At 44.2% G+C, this 20,768-nt stretch overlaps 1 protein-coding gene and 1 long non-coding RNA gene across 2 annotated transcripts in view; one reads left to right on the top strand and one right to left on the bottom strand.

The window, feature by feature from the left end:
- The window catches only part of LOC148594670 (uncharacterized), a 372,746-nt gene that overhangs the window by 189,022 nt on the left and 162,956 nt on the right, over positions 1–20,768 (bottom strand). The window lies entirely within an intron of this gene.
- Positions 1–20,768, top strand: part of COP1 (COP1 E3 ubiquitin ligase) — a 114,908-nt gene that overhangs the window by 46,443 nt on the left and 47,697 nt on the right. The window contains exons 12-15 of the mRNA XM_088524863.1: positions 1,488–1,631; positions 9,588–9,696; positions 10,929–11,010; positions 18,011–18,127. Coding sequence (XP_088380989.1) covers positions 1,488–1,631; positions 9,588–9,696; positions 10,929–11,010; positions 18,011–18,127 — 452 coding nt within the window. The remainder of the gene's footprint in view (positions 1–1,487; positions 1,632–9,587; positions 9,697–10,928; positions 11,011–18,010; positions 18,128–20,768) is intronic.

Here is a 20,768-nt window from a genome sequence, read left to right as displayed (position 1 = left end):
CACTGAGCTTATATCATCGGACTGCACAGAAGTAATTGGAAATAATTGAATGGTGATGATGTAAAGATGATGGTGTCATCTTTACAAGGATTTGGAAACTCTAATGCTATGTAAATTTTATCTCCCCTTGAAAGCATTGCAAAGCCCTCAACTCCTCAGACATCAGGAGGGGCAGAAAGCTTGAGACACTGTGGCTATGAGGGCAACCTAAAGAGCCCTCTTCCTTCTTGTAGACACTGTAGTGCTTCCTACTTGTGGGGAAAAGTACCTTAAATCCCTCTGCTGAGCATTTTTCAAGCAGTGTGAGTTGAGGGTAAGCTGTTGTCCCTGCTGCCATTCAGAACTTAGTGCCTGTTTCCCAAATGCTGTGGTTTCTTGGGAAATCGAGGGGGGCGGTAGGTGCCCAAGTTCCATATGGAGCAGAAGGACCCTGAAAGGCCTCAGTGTAGCTGAAGAGCAGCCGGCGGAGAGGCCTGGGGAGCCGGCGGGCCGGGCTGGGCCTTGTCTGCTGGCCCCGCGCTGGTCCTCCCTGCTCTGCCTGGGAGCACAGGCCGCACCTGGAGGCTCGCTCTGATTAAGAAGCCGCTTCTCAAAAGCCATTTTAATTCTCCAGTAGATGTCTAATAAATTTATTTAAAGCCTTTCCAAGCTGTGAAAGTAACAACAGTGTTAGCTTTTTGTAACCTGCTGCTTTTTTCTCACGTGTGTTTCGTGTAGAACCTCAGGGTTTTCTCGTTTGGAGCTTAGCTTTATAATAAAGTAACTGCTTTTACTTCTGACTTCATTGATATCTATTACAAACTTGCCCTGCAGTTCAAGGCAGCAAGTGTCTCTGTTTCCAAGAGCAACCCTAGGTGGAAGTTATATTGTGTGAGGTTTTTATAGTACTGATGATAGGCGTTTCAGCCTTCTGTTGCTCAGGGAATTTAATTTCATATATATTTCTTTTTTTTTCTGCAATACTAATATGCTGGATATTAACGCTGAGAGTTCACCAAGCTGCTATAGAGAAGAGCCAAGGGCCAGAACGTTTCAGCTGACGGGAATTGGCAGCAGCCACCTGGGGCACCTCGGTCGCGGGCCCCATGGTCACATTTTAACTGCCTCCCGGCATGAGCTGTCAGCTGTGACGTTTAGGTACCTCATAACGTTGTGGTCTGCTTGACCAGAAAAGCCTCTGCAGTGCCTGAACAAACGTCCTGTCTGCAGGAGGGAGATTGTGCTCCCACAAAAGCCCATTTCAGTAAATATCCATGTTAGGAGGGGATTAGAAGACCTTGCCTAAGAGCAAGAACTCGGTGTTGTTTTAGCATGTGCCAGACCACATCAGGTTGCCTCAAATGCGGCGTTTGCTAAGTGTGTTCTCCAAAAGAACTGTGATCATCAGCTCAGCAATGCTGAGCCCAGTTAGGTGGTGAAATACCCTGCTCGTAAGTACATGTGTTGGTGCATGGTTCTCAATCTGTGTTTTTTTTTATGTTCCTCAGTATCGAATTTGACCGAGACTGTGACTACTTTGCCATTGCTGGGGTGACAAAGAAGATTAAAGTCTATGAGTATGGCACAGTCATTCAGGATGCGGTGGATATTCACTACCCTGAGAATGAAATGACCTGTAATTCCAAAATCAGGTAGGCACTGACTTTGCATTTACCTGTGGAAGCCTCTTGCGTTTGCCTAGGAATGTGTAGTAGCTGCGGGTCGGGTGCCAGGCGCTGCCCGCTGCTGTGCTGGACTCGCTCAAGGTAAGAGCAGGCCTGTGTGCCAGGGCTGCCGCCTCGTTGTGCCTTGCAAGTGCTGTCCTGTTCCTGCAGAGTGTGAAGGAGACGCAGACGTGAGTAGTGGACATGCTATGGATAACCCCTCAGCTCGTCTGAGGGTAATTTTGGTGCCCAGTTCTTCCTTGTAGCTGGCAAATTCATTCCTATGCTGCTCTCTTCCCTGAAGGGGGAAGGAGAGAAAAGGCTGCTAGTCGTCTCATGCTAGTATCGTTTTAGATGACTTAAACTGCAGAAATTACTGATCACCTTCTCAAAACTCTCCATTGGAAGCATCCAGCTAATGTAAATTTAATAGAATTTTTGAATGAGGGTTTTCTCAAAGCCCAAAAGTAAGTAACTTCTACTGACCTAGTTTTTATTTAGCAATCTGTCTATAAATGTTCTTTCTTACACTTGTTTTATTTTACTTCTAGCAATGCAAATGTGCAATGATAAAAATAAAAATGTTTGCAATTCTGTACTGTAGAACTTGTACTTAACTTTTGTAGTTGATAACATCAAGACAGATCAGTCATTCTTATATCACTCATCCTGATTATTCTTCGGGGTTATGCAACATTATTTTAAGAAGAAAGAAATACAACTTGACCCTGGGTCTGGTTTTCAAGATTTTTTCCTTACGTATGCATTTTTAGGTGAACATTTGCATTGTCGCTGAAACAGTATGCAAACATAAACTTTCCTCTATCAAAGAATATACAAATATACACTTTATTTAAATGTATCTCGGTTTGGAATTATTCTTTTCTAATTAATGTTACAGACTTTTATTCTTTCTCTTCACCAGTCCCCTTTTCATAAGGTTGGTATTTACTTGCCTTGCACTAATATATATATATACATGCACACATATATATTGTCCCCACTCTGACTCGTAAGGAAATGAACATAAACAGTTGGAGAGAAATCTGTTTTAATATGACACATTGATTTTTGGAGCTTAGATTTTAATGTATGTATTTCAAAGGGTTGCTAGTTTGTGTTATTTCCCCCCCTCCCTGCAGTTCTGAGTAATGTGTGGCTGCATGGAAATCGGTAAATTTGTATAGCAAATACAGTCATAGTTCAAACTGCTGGATCCATCAGTTCCCACACTTGTAAAATACCAGGACTTGTGAAAATGGTTGCTGTTTTTGACCGAGTCATAGCAGAGTTCATTCTCCTCAGCTTGAGCCTGGTTTTGAAGAGAAGTACAGAACACGAGAAGTATCTGCTAGTTGGTGCATTCTCCTCACACATTTCTTTTCCCTTCTGATTTAAGTATTTGCTCCTTCTCTGTCTGCTGGAGACTGTTTCCCACCTGAAGGTGCTGCTTCAAATGTGATGGGAATCTGCCCTGACAGCCTTGTCAGGCACTGGGTGGGTTGTGCTGCTTCCTGGGCAGCCCCTGGGAATTTGGTGTGCACACACACAAGTACATAACTGTGTGTGTGTATATATATACACACGTATATATATTTGTGTGTGTATGATATTAGAAGGGTTGTTCCCTCGCGGCAGGGGTAGACAGGACCTTTTTGTCACTTCCTTGCTCTAGTTAGTCTTGTTCCTAATAAACAAGGCATCTTTTTTCTGTTGGTACCTCTACACGAACATTCCTGCAGTCTGTGGCTGCTCTTGGTCTTGACAAATGAAGCTAGGCCGTCAATCAGCTGTGTTCTTACTCTGCCCATCAGCTGTGCTGCCACTGCCTGGTTCTGCGGCTTGCTGCTGTGCGGTAGCACAGGGCGCTAAATTGATATTCTGAAGTGTCATAGCTGGAGGGAGAAGAGGGTGTACGAAGGCTGTGGTTTCATTATAGAATATTGCACTAGGCCAAAAACATGCCCGTATTAAGCTAAAAATCAAAAAAAAAAAGTAGAGCCTGCTTCTGTAAAAAGCACCGACTTGAAGTGGTTGAGTTTAACGGGGGAGGCCCAGCCCTGTTGCTGCTGTGTGCCCGTGTGGCGCTGTGCCCGCGCGGGGACACGTCCCGGCCAGCGGGCACTGCTGCCACTCTGTGCCGCGCTTTGTGCCCGCGTCGCGCTCCTGGCAGCGCGAGGGCCCTGATCACGCGGGTCTTTTGTGGGCTGCCCTGTCCCGGTTATTTTTAGGAGGTCTTAAGCAACAGCACAGTCGCTGGAGACACTAATTAGCTGCTGGGGGGTGTAGCGGGGGTCTTGGAGGATCGCCAGAGGATCTCTGGCTGTCCTCGCCCCGGATCGCCCCTGCGTTGCAGCATACCCTGGGCCTGCTCCGTGCGTGTCCCGGGGGCTCCTGCCTGCGCCGATGCTGCCGACGCTCCTCCGTCACAGCTGCTCCCCGCACTGGAGCAGCGCGGCCGTGGGTGCCGCGGCTTCCCGAGTACGCGTCGGGGCAGCTCCCCTGAACCCATCCCGTAGCCTTGTTGGAGCCGGTGAGGCCGGGACACAAACCCGTGCTTGTTCCGCCGGCAGCTCCGGGAAGCTCCTGTCCCACAGCCAGGTCCGTGGTGCCCCTGGGCCCTGCCAAGAGCCGGGCTGCTGCGCGGGGCAGCTGTGCGCAGGGAGAGCCGTGCCCGGCCGCGCTGGCACCGCTGCAGCTGGGCACCTGCCCAGAGAAGCTGTTTCACACTAGGAGTAATTGATTGGAGGCCTTCCTGGAGCAAAGCCCTCTCACCAGCTGTATCCGACTTCTTTTTTTTTTCCACCCTCTTTTCCACACTCCCCCCTTTCCTATGCCCACCTGCTTCTTAAATACATTCATTTTTAGTTTTTTTTCCCTCTTGAGCTTTCTTCAGATCCTTATTTTTAAGAATGGGGAGGAAATTAGCATGTCAGTTTTCTGGTAAATGTGCATAGATTCTCTGAGAGTGACAGTGGCATAAGCTTCCAGGAAAAACACAAGATGACACATAAATCCTCATAAAAATCCCATTTACAGATTCATAGCTTCAGCACAAGAAACAAATCCTGGCATTGTGTAGGAGCTATAAACAGCACCCTGTGAGCTAATTATGATTTGCCGTGTCCCTGGCTCTGACAGACAATAATCTCTATCTGCCTCCCCAGGCAGAGGGAGGTAGGAAGGAGCAAGGAATGAGCAGCTCACAGCAAATAACAGTTCTCCTGTGATTTATTCAAGAGGCAGAAGTGTTGTTTTGCCTGAGGTTGAAGAAGCTCAAAAAAAAAGAAAGAAAAAGAAAAAGCTTTGCGTTCAGGTAAAAGGAATTGGCTCTTGTTAATCTGCGTTAGGTGGTGGGCAAGTGTGGTTAGGTAAACATGTTTTTTGAAATAGGTCTTTAATATTCTGCGTGCTCACCACTGTGTGTGTTTGCAGCATCTGTACTTCTGTGATGGATGCTACCACAAACCTCAAATCAGCTGCATCTGTGTAGTAAACTGCAGTAAAAACAGAGCAGCAGTAGACTTTCCTTTTAGGATGCTCCTAGGACTTTATTGGCTTCATTTTTCGGTGTTGATAAATCAATGTATCATTTCTGTCCTAACCACAGTTCATGGGTATATTACTCTGTTCCTCTGCAAAATTCCCACCATGAAGTTAAAATTAATTGTGTGGGGGGGGAATTAAAAACTATTACGGTGTTTTTAAGCTTAGGTTCTTTGCTAGGTGGAGAAGTGTGAACAGTGCGTATGCTGAAGCCCCTATATGAATAGTGTTGGAACTTTCATATTTCCAACATTTTATCCTCAGAAAACAAACAGGTTGTAGGAAAATATACATTCAACTTTCATTAACTCCAGTTTCCAGAGTAACTGCCTCATTTTACAATAATATTAATGAAAAATTTTCTTTAAGTGTATTTTTTCTTAATGCTGCCAGAGGTTTTCCTTAGGTTGATGAAAACCGATGTCATCACTCGTGTGAATGATCCTTCTAGGAGTCGATCATTCTTTTAAAAGCATTTTAGTCCTGAAAGTAGTGGGCAGCAGTTGACTTGTAGTAACTGACGGGGTCTGAAGCAGATCCGAACAGAGCAGCTTGGGCCTTATTAAAAGCTTGAACTCCGTTTAACTCTTGCTATCAACCTGGTAACTTGAACACGGCTTTGAAATACCTCAGCCACAAAAGGACCAGCTCATGAAAGAAACATTACTGCAGCTGCCAGCACGAAGCAAACCCTCCCATTCATGTTCCTGGATGAAATAATGTGCATAAATCTTAGCAGGGCAGGAATCCTGTGTCCAGATCAGGTGCCGAGGTTGGAGAATTTCCGCAGTGAGCAATTACCTTTCAACCAGACCTTCTCCAGGAGTTTCACCTAGTTCTCCTCCTAGGAAGAAAAGCTATTGCAAATCACAGCAAGATAAACCTTTGGAGCATAACATATAAGATTGCTTCTGGATTAAAGAACAAAAATAATGAAAAGAAAAATACAATTAATAGCTTTTAAAATAAATGGCTGCCCTCCAAATGGTTTTACATAATCCCTTTTAATCTTGTGCTGAATTCTGCATTATTTCAGCCTTAGGTAGACTTTTGTTTTGTTTTCCTAGGGCATTGTTTTCACAGTCTCTTTCCTCCTGGTGTATGTGGTTGCAGCCACATCAGGGTTGTCTTTGCAGCTGGGGTCTCGGTGCTCAACCCCCGTGAGGCTGGAGAGCAAGGTGCGTGTTCTGTCCCTCTGCCCCTTGGCCTCTCCTTCACCCTCCACGAGCTTGCTCCTCCGTGGACACTGAGCCCGTAGTCACTCATGATAACAGCTTAAAAAGGCCTCTACCCTCCTGGGTTACCAGAACAACCCAGGTCCTTTGTAGACCAAATGCACGTGGAAGAGGCATTATTATGTCCTAAGCACAAAAAAGTGCTTTTTCAGGGCTGTGTCATCGTATCTGGCAGAGAATGAGACCAAGGTCCAGACAGAGGTGTTCAAAAAGACTTAATCTTTTTGCAACCTTTATGAGAGGCAGTATCATCCAATTTGGAAGAGTAAGAGGAGAGCGAGCTCACATCTATCTCATTAAACCCAGAATTGTGCCCTGCCAAAAGTTACTTTGAGGATTTAAAGTACGAAGACCCTTGAGTTATTGCACTACCACGGAGAACGCTGTAGGTTGAGAAGTTGTAAAGAGCTGCTGGGTGGTCATGAGGAGTCAGAGGTAGAATGGGATTGGTTTTGTCTTATGATGTACCTTAAGGAACATTAATCATGTTCCTTAAAAATGAAAGACTTACGGTGTCTGTGACTTAAAAAGGCGTTAATTGAACCACTTAGTTGCTGCAAATCCCTAAACATTTTTCCTTTGTCAGTTTGTTTTTCCTTTCTCTTTCCATCTGCAAATGCTTTCCAAGGGAGCGTTAACCCCTTGTTAGCACTACCAGGCTTAAGTGATACAAATTGTTAGCATAATCCTAGCGATACCCCACGAAACAGAGGTGCAGAAGCAGTTCATCTTCGCCATCTGTGCTGATTGATATGAGTTTCCTCTCCTGACAAAGATGGCATTTCTAAAAATCCTTAGATTCGTCACATGTCAACACTATTTAAGTTCTTGGTCCTTTCCATTTTTCTGCCTGCTTGGTAACTCCTAACTTTCATTTTTTGCTTTTTGACTATATCTGTGTGTGTGTGTATAATTATACGACTATCTTTGCAGTTCAGTTTGCAATGTCCGGTTCATGTCTGTGATTCAGATATGGATTTTATGCTCTCCTAGCACAGAACATCTCTCCCTGAATTGGTCACAGTGGCACCATCATGTCTGTTTTTTCTCTAGGACTCTCCATTTCCTGCTGCTACCTGGCGTATTCTCTAACTCTGCTGATAAAGGCATGTTTTTCTGAGGTTTAGCTCTGCCTACATTGGAGTCCTTCAGTGGAGATACCAGGGAAGGGGAGGAACAGATTTAAACTGGTCAGTGTCTAGTGCACCCATTCCTCCCCAGCCCTGTGGTTGGAACGCAGTTGTGGTGCAGCTCTAGGTCTCTGAAGCACTTTTTGCTTCCATCAGTGGCTGCTCTTCTGGAGGTGGAGCTTCAGGCAAGATATTTTTGGACTACTGGAACCTTTTTGTGACAGTGCTGGTGGGCAGTACCTGCTGGCTGTGGTCAGCCCTCAGGGGACCACTTGAGCCTCTGTGGATGAAGCTGCTAGGCATTTCTGGGCCTGCCTTTCTGAGGGTACCTAAGGGTAGTTGGGTTAGCATGCAATTCTGAGCTGTATCACTTTTTTTACAACCAACTGCTATCAAAAATGGTAACTTAACAGACTGTGAGCAGGCAGTGAGGTGGGCTGAAAACTGAGCAGCAGAGCTCGGGGGGTTGTGATCAGGGTTGCAAAGTCTACTTGGAGGCTACAGAGGGTGTCAGAGCTGAAAGTCTTTGGAATCACTTAGTCAAGTTTCCTATAGGTGCAGGCACCCATCTGATGTCCTTCCCTCTGCCTATTTATGCATACTCACCTCAAGGAGTTGGGTTTCTCGCCTCCGGTCAGTCCTGCTAGCTGGCTGCTTGGGCACCTCCACCAAGGCTGATGGCCCCGCGGCTGAGGAGCACTTAGCTCTGAGCAGGGTTTAATGGTGCTAAGCTCCCCTGTGGCTACAGAGACACCCTGTAGGAGCTAAGTTTGAACTTGGAGCAGAATAACAGCTAATTAAAGAACAGGGCTACTATATTTTAAGTGCTGTAACAAAGGGAAGAGATTTTTCTTCCCCTGTGCATGTAAAGGATTTATTCCTAAGAGGAAAAAACAAGAAGGTTTCAAATGCATAACGAAACGAATACATTTCAGAGGTAAAGTACTCCTAAGTGATCCCACGTTCCTACATAATATTTTAATCTGTAGCTACATCAGTCAAAGGGTTAATGAAGAGTTACAGAATCATTAACTTCTAGTTTAGGCTATTGGTTAAAACCGGCCCTAGGACTGCCCGGATCTAGTTGTATTAGAGCTGTTTGATGACCTGCACAAGTTGGATCTGCCCGTCTGGCCACAAGTTGGGCCTGCCACGTGCATCACAGCTGACACCAACTGCCCTGCTTTTGTGCCAGATGGCCCCAGAACTGGCCAACAACCATTACAAATTTTCCTGCCTCTGTCACATTGTCAGGAGTCAGACTGGAGGCACATTGCCAGAATAGTGGGAGTGGGACTTGTCAGCATTATTCGTGTTTCATCTTTTAAGGGCTAGAGTTGATTGTTCCAGTTGTCAACGAGTTTTACATAACAACGTGCACAGTTTAAAATACAAACACATGAATTTGCTTTGTAGCTCCTTGCCAGAAGTATCTCCTAAACTGTGCACTGCCAACAAGCTGCTGTTTTCTCCTGGGTGGGAAGGGGAGCTTCCCCTGCTTACAGAAAACTGGGTTTGTCACAAGTCCCAAACTTTGATTCTTGCACGTAGGCCTAGAACATGCACGTGTGTCAGGGGGAGAATGATGGAGAGATTGACTCACCACCCACATAGCTGTGTATTTTGCATGTGTAGCTCCTGTTAGGTAAGTAGTTATTGTGGTGGTGGTAATAAAAGTGGTAGCTATTGGAGGGAGATTAAGAAGTCAAAACACAACTTCTCTGTGGGAACTTGTACAGAATTCAAGAAGCAGCAAAATAGCAGTATAAAGAGCGGAACGTATCAAAAAATAAAGCCTAGCTTTTTATTTATATTGAACTATCGTTAAGGCTAATGAACACTTTATTTTTGGGTGGGAAGGTTTGCCATGTTTCTGTTGGCTTTTGGTTTTGTCTTTGCTTTACTGTTTCAATGGGATAACTGATCAAATATTGCATACTTAGGAATAATTGCCTGGCGTGTTACAAGAATGATTTTTCTGCTGTAAGCCGTAGTTTAATTTGGGACTGACCGGGGCTGTTTCTCTTTTGAAGCTGTATCAGCTGGAGTAGTTACCACAAGAACCTGTTAGCCAGCAGTGACTATGAAGGCACTGTCATCCTGTGGGATGGGTTCACGGGACAGAGATCCAAGGTGTACCAGGTAAGATGCAGTCAGTAAACAGGGCCGTTTTCCCCCTGCCTGCACCATGTGGTTGGGGGACAGTGGTTAAGATGTTGCTTTTAGGCCAGCAACAGGTTTCAGGTTGGACGAGATGAAACAGGTACCCCTCCTATTTGGCACATTTATTGTCTGAATAACTTTATTGTATGGTAATGTTCAGTGGGGGCACCTTGTCACAGGAATTGTTCTACATACAACTTTTATGTGATGATTTATGAGAGGCCTGTGTTCAGAGCAAGGAGATTGGAAGCAGAGGTAATCAATGGATAGGAAGGGTTGGAAGCACTGCAGAGGAATGTGTCCAGGACGTGGTATGTTTAGCTGTTTGGTAGTAATGAACAAACAACAAATTAGCCCTTCGTTCCCTTATCTTGACAGTCCAATATAAGTTTTTAGTTCCTATTTAAGCCTTTGTTTACTTTTTTAATTGTGTTTTAGCCATAAGTGTAATCTTGTTTTCCCTAATCCTTTGCATGTCTCAGTTGAAAATAAATTGTACTGGACAAAATAAGTCTTGTCTATTTTCCTCTCAAATGTGTTTTGCATTTCTTTATGAAGCTGAATAATGAACCTAGAGAGGACCAGCTGTTGCTTGTGTTAAAGCAAACTAATTTTGCTTCCTATCAAATTACTTGATTATTTTTATTTGGATTTACATGGATTGAGGAATGTATGCTGGCATCTGCTTCGCATGTTTTGTAAGTCTTTTAATTATCTCGTCCTGGCCAGCTCTTCACACCATCAGCTTGCTAGCCTGTGCAAAGGCACTACCCAACACCTTTGAATTTCGGGTTTCGTACCATGCAGCGCATCCCATGTGGGATGTGTCTTGGTAGCAGGTCCCGCTCCTCAGGGATTTGGGGGCGTGCAGGCTTGTGCTTCACAGTGGAAAAACACAGGGTTAGGCACGAAATTTTTAGTACCTCTTTAGGAAGGAGAGGTTTTCAGAGGGGAGGTGTTTGAAGCAGCTTAGAACAGGCATCGTAGCAATATTAGGGGATGCAGCCATCTCATATTGGAGCAAGAAGCAGCACACAGTGAAACAACAGCAACTCAAACAGAAAAGTGTTGAGGACCTGCGAAATGGAGGACGCCTCTCTGAGCAGGAGTCTCCTGACAATTTATGCCTAACAGTATTTGCCTTGTGTTTACTATTTTATCAAATTACAGCTCACTGTATATTTTAATACTTTTCTTGTTTCTGTAAACAGGAGCATGAGAAAAGGTGCTGGAGCGTTGACTTTAACTTGATGGACCCTAAGCTATTGGCTTCAGGCTCTGATGATGCAAAAGGTATTTTTCATTCTTAGTCTCTGCACTTTGTGAATTCCCTTTGAGAGATGAAAAAGGTGATGTTTCATGTAGCTGTTTCAGATTTCCTCAGCTGCCTTCAAACTTGTAGCTGATGTACTAATACGTCAAGATATTACTGAACTGTTCAGCACTCAGCGAGTCTTTGTTTGGATTAAGATTTCTTGGTGTGATACTTGCGTCTTGGGGCTAATATGCTCTAGCTAGCATTTTCCAGAGGACTAAACAAAGCAAAATGTATTTTAACATTAGTAAAGCTTGTTGAGCTAAAGCCTTGGGGCCTTTGAAAGGGGGTCCTTTCACCCCAGGATTTTTGGAGAACTTAAGGAAGTTTATAACATGCTGCTTGAGAAATGTTCCTTCTCTAGGAAGAAATAGGAAAGTTCTGAAGAAAAAAAAAAGATAGCACTAAGAAACGTGTAGCATTCCTCATCCTTAGAAAACAAGATTATACTTGTAATTTATTTACAATATCAAATTAGAGTTACTTTGCAGCAAGAGCTTTTGCATTCTGTAGGCAGTGGAGATCAGCTCTCCCATATGGGATGCACAGCTCTGGACAGAGATGTTCATGATTAGCTTTGAAATGCTAAATTAATTTTTCATAAACATTAAATCTTGCAAGCCTCTTCCCACTAAAATGCTTTTAAATTCTGTTTCAAAAGAAAGCTGTATTAGTGTTTCTCAAATACATTGATGTTGGTAATTTCATATACAAAAGTGTATCTGTAATGATCATTTTATATTTAAGGAGGTTTAAAAGTGTTCTTTGAGGCTTTCTGCTATTTGGTGGAAGTCAAAGAGTGTTTTCTGTGCAATTAAATGCACAAGAGAGACTGCTTACCTTGTAACTAGGCACGTTCTCATCACTCTGCTCCCCGCTCGTGTTATCTGTTTTTTAAAAAGAGTTTCTCTTACGGATAGATTTGCACCTATGTGAAGAAGTTGTCCAGCGGTGCAAGCAAAACTCCTCTAATTTAACTGTTTATTTCTTCATTAATACTTTCTAAAAAGTGCAATGTTTACTCAAATTATTACAATAACATCTGCTAATCTGCATAACTTGCATTTCAATTCAAGATGCATGTTTTATAGTATTGGTTTTGGTGAATAAAACTTGTCTGGAACATTTCATCCCTTCTACTGTATTTTGACTGAGATTTACATGTGTAAAAGACATTAGTGACAAGTGAAATCCTGTGTGAAAGTGTATGGAATTGGTCACAGCTTTTACAAGACTTTATAAGAGTAATAGCAGCAAATTTTTGGATTAAAGTCATGTTATAGTGTCCAAATTCTATTGCAATGAACTTACTGAAGGAACTAAACATATGGAAATAGATACCACCTGTGAGGAGTTATCCCAACCAGCTCCCTGACGTGTCCCAGTTTGATTCTTGTCGTTCTGGTTACGTGTGCATGTTATCTGGGGGAGTTTTCAGGTACGCAGCAGTGACTCTCCCCTTTACCTCCGTAAAGATGCAGCAGTTGGGAAGCTCGAGGTCTGTGTGCACTTTCTGTTCTCTTTTATTTCTCTGCTTGTGGAAGGCTGCAGTGGGCTCGCTGGCAAAGCATTTCAATGTTGGGAGTTTGGTGTGAATTGAACTACTAGCAAAACTCTCTGCCCTTCCCTGAAAAGCAGGGATATAAAACATTCCTCTCAAGTGATCAAAAAGAATTTAGCAAAAAAGCAACTATTTTTCTATCTGGATGCGTGTGTATCTGCCTCTCTCTCCTTTATTTCTCTTTTTTTTTTAATTTTTGTGTTTTTTTCTCCAAGCTAGAGACTCATTTTTAAGATCTTAGTACACTCCGTAGGCATGTATTGGGAAAGGTGGTTGTGGATGAATAATCCTGTCATCAGAGCTTCGCAACCTGAGCTCCCAGGGCCTAGGAACAGCAAAGGGGGTGTTAGTGAATGGAGGGCAACTGGGGAGAAAATGGTTCTGATATAGTTAGAAGCAGCAGCCTTGGGTCCCATCTCATCCTCTTCAATAAATGAAGATAATACAGGATGGTTATTTGTGGCAAATCTTCTTAGTTTAATAGCAGATAATGGGAGCATAAAAGCATTATTGTATAAACACAGTAGGTATTTGGAGTAAAAGTCTCTTTTTTTATCTGTAGTTGTCATGCTCTTCCCTTTAAAAGGAGCAAAGGTAGTTGAGTATGTCTATAGGGATGCAAAGCTGCACGCCAGCTAGATAGTGGTAAGTAAAATTAAAGTGTTTAATTGTGCTACAAGCATCTTGGGAAGTTGCATAGCCATAATTTCAGTTCCTTTATATGCCTGTAAATGCAGAAGCTGTAATTCTTATTTAAGTAGCAGAAAAATGACTTTCTGCTGTCTGAATAGAAAAGAATCTTTAATTCTGTGAAAGGGGAAAGTTACTGGCACTTTGCTAGTGGCTTACAGCTGCTTTTTTAACCCAATATTGCTGCTCTTCTGCATTGGCGATGTACCTTAATAGCCAGAGTAAAGTTGGCAAATGAGAACAAAATATTTGTTTGAGACCATGTGGTTGAAACTGTAGAATTTAAACCTCCATTGGAGCAAAGACATGTTTGGGGAGGCCCGAAGGATGTTATTTGACAGGTTGCTTGTAAGGTGGTGAAGCACTTATCTCCTGTTCTGGGGCTGTTTCCAGAGCTCTCCGAAGCTCATGGAGATGCAAGCAAAACCGACAAGTTTACCTGAAAAGAAGAATCCTGGTTTTATGTGTTTTCTGTAAGCTATAGCCTCTGCAAGTGGAATGGTGCGGCAGGACAGGAGCCCGTGAAAGCCTGGGGCCATGTTGACAGTGCATGCATCTCTTTCCTTATGCTTATGGAAAATGGTTTCTGAACTGCCTAGGTGAGGAGATAAGAGCACCAGTTCTAATGCTGCACCTTCTCTTTTCCTTTGTGGTAGCCCTGGAATCAGTGGAGCTGTTAGGTCCGGTTTTCGAATCGACGGAGGAAGAGGCAAACACCATCGATATATTGTGCTTTTTAATAATAGGAGAAAGATAATAAGTATTACCAGCTAGCTGGGGTCCGGCTTTCCCACGCAAGGGTCACACCACGGACCCCGACCACTTCGGGCGTCCCTCTTTTATACCGTTCTTACCCAAGAGTGTTCCCCCTTCCCGTTTTCCTGTTTTGCATTCTTGTTAATGTTATCTATTTTGCTGAATTAAAACATCTGGATAAGCAGCCCTTCTATCATCCTGATTGAGGGCAGGGCACCCTAACCCCGCCGCCTATCAAGGGTCCAGACCTTGCCATGAGCAGGGCATCCTGACCCTGCCATCTATCAAGGGTTCTGCCCCTGCCATGAGCAGGACAGCCGGACTCCGCCAGTTATCATGGGTCCTTGCGCTCTAAGACTCAGCTTATTCTACATTAGCTATTTAACCCCTACCTTCCCGGCTAATGCACCCTACAGAGCCAACACAGCTTTGCAAAGTTGACTTCATAAAAAGGGAGAATGGACTTGTAGGCAGGGGCCAACCTGCAAGTCCCTGCTTGTACCAGGAACTGCAGATGAGAGTTTCCAGCTTAGCTTTGCTGAGGATTTCCAGAGGGTTGTTTGGAGGCTGAATTCGCCCTAGATACTGAGCTCCTTCAGATTCCATTGGCTTTAACTTGAGGTTTAGGTGTTTACTGCTCTTAAAATCAGGTTGAGCTTTCTGTTTGCTCAGTTTCCTGGCTAAGGGGAGTAGATAATTTCCTGGAAATTTGTGAGACGGATGGATGCAATTGAGAATAACTCCAGCAGTGAGTCAGGAGGCTGGTAGTTGGTGTCACCCAAAGCTCTCTGGCTGGCTGTGGCTTGCCCGTTGCAGGGGCTGGTGCTGCTTCCCGGCTTCCTCCTCCGCTGAGGACCACGTACAGCCATCAGAACCCTTGGATAGGAGTGTCCCGTTTCTGACTTAGAGGTGAGCATGCAACGTTACATACGGCAGCAGTGCGAGCGCTTCGGTGTGTGCCTATTCCCTCAGGGCACGTTTGTGAGTATGGCTCAGCTCGGCTCTTCAGAGCACTTGCCGAGTTATTGCACATGTGGATAGGGCATCATTGGACACTTGGTATTTTTTCAATAGGCAAAATGCAGCAATTCTCTTCTAAGTAGGTTTTGTTTTCCTTCAGCTATTGTAATACAGGCTGCCCCCTCTTTTAGAGTTTGTGCACAGAGCTGGAATGTAGAGGCCTGACGTATAAACTGATGCATCTGAATGAAAAGCCAACTAAAAGGCAACCTGGAAAAGATTTAGACATTTTAGCAGCTCTCTTGGTTTCTGTAGTTATCTTCCTTGTTTGGCAAGGGGAGGAGGATATTTGGTCTTATGGAGAGATGCATCTCGGTAACAGCAAAGCTAGGAAGCATATGCTCTGGGAGCGGGTTTTGGGAATGCTGGTCTCAGATGGCTGCTTGCCTCATCAACACACTTCCAAGTGCTAGCAAGACATCTGCATGCTGTATAATTACTGTCTGAGCCTCAGCAAACTGCTTAAAACTACAGCAAATAAAGTATAATTCATGAGGGTAGAGTTTATTAACCTGTCAGTTCTTTTTAAAAAATAATGGACAACTCCAGGTAGAACTTGACATGTTTCATTATGTGTTGGTTTATGTCACATATATCCTCTTTTTATAGCACTGACTAAGCTATAATTGGGGCCCAGTGTATTCCACAGCATTTAGATCACAGAAATTGCTGTAGATTCTAATCTTTGTCAGTTGTAACGAGTATTATGATGGCTTTGGACACACGGGTTGACTGTTCACCGGATGAAATGGCTGAGCTTACGGTATGAAGGCTGAGAGGCAGAAAAAAAGAGCCAAGTTGGAACATAGCCCTCAGTTAGCTTCTGCTACATAGCTGAGACCAAATGGCTGTTATTTATGAGGGAAGGTGTTAAGAAGAGTCTTCTGCATTTTGGACACAGCTTTAAACATGGATGCTTAGCCGGAAGGCTCCAAGGCAATCTCAGTGTGTGGTACGAGATTCAGGCCCAGCATCGCGCTGAGCTGTGAGCTCATGGCACCTCCTTGTTCAGGCCGTTTTGTTTAACTCCTTTTGTGTGAGCAGTGTTGTCTGCCAGCCATGTCCCCTTCCAACCCGGCTGTGCTTGCTTCCTATGCCGTCAAGCCCATAAACTTGATGTCCTCTACAGCCACTGCAGCAGACCAGACCTGTGTTGGTGTCTGCTGATTGAAGGAAAATGCCCGTGTTTTGTGTGGCAGGATTCTGCCTCCCTGTTCCCTGCCACGTCCCCGGCACAAGCACAAGGGGGGTGGTTCCTCCCCCAGCCTGGCTTGGTAGATGGGATAGTCTCAAGTGACGTTTGCAAAGCTGTTAGTTCAGGAGTGGGGTGTTCTGCTGGTTTCTTTCATTTTCCAGAAATGCTGATAGGAGTTTAGACCATATCTCTCTGGTGAATGGCTTCATTTCTGAGAACCACCAACAAAGTGGGTGCTGTTTTCACTGCATTTCACATAACACTTCTATGCAAACACAATATGCATCCGTGTTTGTGGTTGTGATGGATGTGGGATGTTTTAGAGTGATTCCAGACGCTGACAGATACCCACGCGCTCTCGTTTAAACTGGCTTCTTCAGTATTCTCCAAGCAGCCATGTGTTTCCTTCATCCCCGAAGGACGAGATTCTCCTGCGTCGGCTCACAGGCAGTGCAACCTTGGCTCTTCAGTGTTCACGAACGATAAAAAGGAGGTGCACTAGAACAAGCCTACAAACATCTCTCCACTTCCTTGATCATTGAGAATATCCTTGAATAATCCATATGGAAGCCTTGTTTCTCTGTCAAAGTTCCTTTTTTTTTTTAAAAAAAAAAAAAAAAAAAAGCAGAGGTGATAGAGCAATCGTTCTGCATTTTCCTTGCCCAGTAGGAAACAGGATTCCTGCTCTTTTGCTGCTACTTGCTCCTCCAAAGTGAGCCATGAGTAAACAGACATCAGACGGTCCTTAGACCTCGGCTCTGAGAGGCTGGTTTGTACTTGGGAGGCTGGTTACAGAGTGCAGCCGTCGTGTGGCTCCTCTGAGCTCATCAGCCTTGGCCTCCTCCGCTTCCTGCCTCAGACGCGTTGAGGAGAGCAGCAGCTTTTGTGCCAGCCAAGGCGCAGGGGGAGCAGGGCGTGCACAGAGCCGGCCCGGGCCGCCTCGGCTCCTCCTGGGCTGTGGCCTGGTCACCTGGGCCGGATGCCCTCACAGCTGCTCTCTGTGAGGCTGCCTGTGGGGGAGCACCAGGCCCGCTTCCCCTTGGAGTTCAAACAGTGCTTGAGCTTTGGGGAGGGCAGCGAAGGCTCTGTTTGAAGAAAACTTTGTGTTTTCTGTTATTCTTCCTGTGGAATGAACTGGAGTACTGCGGGGAGGAGCTTGTGCTGTACAACGCTTTATTTGATGTACACATAGCAGTCCCGTAAAACACTGGATTTCTTTGTACCAAGAAAGTACACCAGTGTGGGAAGCCAGCATACTGATTTCTTTCCTGCCAATGCCAGCTTTTTGAAGAGTGAAATAATTTTTTCCCACTTGCTCCGTTTAAGCATACAGTCAAGTATATTTATTCTGTACAAAGTAATTCCGCCTCGGAGAATGGAGAACTTTTGGGTCACAGCTAGGTGACCAAGAATAAACCGGATTTAAGCTGTCCTGCTCTTGGTTATATGAATCTGCAGTCCAGGAGCTTTCAACACTGAGACTGTAGCACATGGTTAGTCGTCTGGCTGTACAGGACGGTGACTGTTCATCATCTGGTGTGTGCTGGAGATGTGTAGAATGTTTACTGTACTCACTTGGGAAAGTTTTCAAGCTTACTAGCCATCAGCTCCAAATTAACCATTTATAATTATTGATTCCTTCCTCTTGGCAACTGAGGTTTTTCAGACACTCATTTGTGAACTAATTAGACTTCTAGGCCTTTCAGATGAGTATTGGTGTTGTTTACTCATTTCTCTTGTTCCTTTGTCTCTCTAGTGAAGCTGTGGTCTACCAACCTGGACAACTCGGTGGCGAGCATCGAGGCCAAGGCGAACGTGTGTTGTGTCAAATTCAGCCCTTCCTCCAGGTATCACCTCGCCTTCGGCTGTGCAGGTAGGTGGGAAGGAGCGAGCTGGGCAAAGACAGAATCTGTTCCTGCTTCTCTCTAAGTTTCTGACTTCCCCCAAAGATTGGAGCTTGCAATGAAGAAATCTGAACCACATTTTCAAGTGTGCCCCGGAGGACCATAATGATGCCCAAGTGTCAACCTATTCTTGCTGTGCGATATAATTTAGTGCTTGTATTGGTGATGAGAGCTCACAAAAGCAAATCACAGCGTAGTTTGTTTGAGATAACCAAGGGAACAGAGCAAATCTCAACTTCTTCAGCTTTTAAGTGAGGTTAATGTGGTGGTGATAGTTCTTTCTGGCTCGTAGTGGTGCTCTGTAAATGGTACCAAATCAAACTGGGAATTTTATCTGCTTTTACCTGTGGCATATTTTAAAGCAGAGGCTGTGTATGTTTCCTATAGCTGCAACTGTAATCTCCGTGGATGGGCTTATGCTTTCCTGGGCTGGGTAAAGCACTCCTGTTAAAAGGTTTATTTTAAGTAGTAGTCTTTGGGTAAGGCGTGATGAGACTTTTATTTGTTTAGGTTGAAATAGTTTTTGGTGCTAATACAAAGACTTGTGAATAGAGTGGGAGTTGCTCCAGGAGGAAACCACATCATGCTCTGTGTGCAACAGCTGAAAAGAACCCAAAGTGCCTAGAAATGTTTAAATGGTGAATAACTGCATTTTCTTTTCTCTGGGGAGTTTTAATGTACTTGTAACTGCATGTTCTGATAATATTTGTTGTCTTTGGACTTCTGGAGATATTTTGATGCTATTCTTTCAAGTGGTAGTTTGACATTTCTTTTAGCTGTTCATTTTCTATATTGGTTTTACTTAAGCTGTGACTCTTTAAGGATAGAAAGCAAATTTGCATTTTGATGCATTGCAAGGAAAAAAAAAAAAAAGAAAGGATTGAAGTTGAAGGATAAAATATTGACTTGTTTGACAGACATCTCACTGAAGTTTAGCAAACTCCAGGTAAGAACAGAATTGAATTGCAGTGCTTCCTGCTGCTGTGAAAGGCTCTAGGGAAAGATTGAGAGCACCAACTCCAAGGGGTCAGTTGCTGCTCAAATACCAGATTTTTTTTTCAAGTCAGCAGTCAGGATTCCTTTCCACCTGGAAGGCCTAGGGAGAATAATCTGTGCTGGGTGTCAGGGCAGGAGCTGGGGCCAGGGCTAGTCTGGAGGTTTCAGGTGAATGTGTCGGGAAGAGGTAAAATGGTGTTTTTACTGGGGCAGAATGCATGGAGGGGAGGGGAGAGAATAAAACTGAAAAAAAACCATATGTTTACAGCTGCTTAATGCTTGGCAATTGAGTCTCTAAATAAATATTAAAATAAGCATTTAACTATGATTGCTGAACTGCAGGGAGTGATTGAACTGGTAGGAATGACTGGCCCGCAAATGAACACCTGATCGATCCGTCGGCCACAAACGCATGTGGAAAAAAGTGCTTAGGAAATAACGTTTTAAAATGGCATGTTTGACAAGATGTAATACTTCAGAACCTCTAAAAATGAGAGGAGGGAGATAAACATTTGTTCTACTATATGTACTGTGAAAATGCTGTCCTGTTTAATGTGGTATGATGGAGATAGCATTTTCTCCTCCATCAGTTTCAACTAATCTTGTTTGCTAATTTAATTTAGTCTATGCAAAAAGGCAATATAACTTTTAAATACTGTAGTTTGTCACATAGGCTGTGAAAATAATAAAGGAAAAGTAAAACCTTTTTTCTTGGAGCAATATGTCAAAAAGAAAATGCAGATTGGACACCCTGGTTTGGTCATCTCTATTAGCTCCCCGTAGGAATCAGGAGGAGCAGTGCAAAGCACTAATTGATGGACCAGTATAAGGCAAATTCAGAAAGCTGCTTTGTCTCTGCCCTGGCTTGTTTGCTTGCTCTGGGGGTTTTCAGTTATGTAAACTAATGTTTTGGTTACTTTTTGTGGCGGTCAATGGTAAAACAGCTGATGTTTACCAGCAATACAGACCAAACAGGATTTTGCATAGCATTTAAGCAGAAATGCTGCTTCTGTATGTACTTTTCCTCTGTTTGTTGAGATGAGAGAATTTAAAGGGAGGAGGAAATTCCCCCCAGAGGCCTGTGTGGGTGGGTGAGCTCCCAGGCTGACTTCAGGCTGCCAAAAATTGTAGCATGAGAAAATTCCTTCACCTTCTGGAGTTCCCCAGGCTGCAGTGTCGTCAAATACAGATGTGCAGGTCATCAACAGCGCTCACCTCCGTCAGCTGAGCAGGTTTTCCCACTGGAGCGCTCGTCGTCGGTACTGTCCTCCTGTGCCCCATTTCTTGGGAACCTCTGCTCTTCCCTCTGTGCTGGGTTCCTCTGCAGCTTCCTGCTCTTGCTCAGCAGCAGAAGGGGAAAATGAAATGCCCACCTTGACTATCGCCGTCTCAAAAGGACTTGCAGGTTGAATTGCAGTTCATTCTCTCTGTGGATTTCTTAGTTAAACTCTTTAGGATACTTGGCAGAAAATGGGAGTAGTGGTGATAGAAGGAGATGCTGTGAAGCTTGGGTTTGGATGCAGTCGTGGTCAATAGTCCTATTAGTGCATCTCTACGTGGAGCTTTTCTTTATTACCAGCTACTGGCTTGGCTTCAAATAGGCACCATAGACAG

Source organism: Tinamus guttatus, unplaced genomic scaffold, assembly GCF_059628265.1.
Source record: "Tinamus guttatus ecotype Peru unplaced genomic scaffold, ASM5962826v1 Tinamus_guttatus_pri_ptg000215l, whole genome shotgun sequence".
Lineage (NCBI taxonomy): Eukaryota > Metazoa > Chordata > Aves > Tinamiformes > Tinamidae > Tinamus > Tinamus guttatus.
The sequence above is the reverse complement of the archived record's forward strand: the minus strand, read 5'-3'. Positions and strand labels throughout refer to the sequence as shown.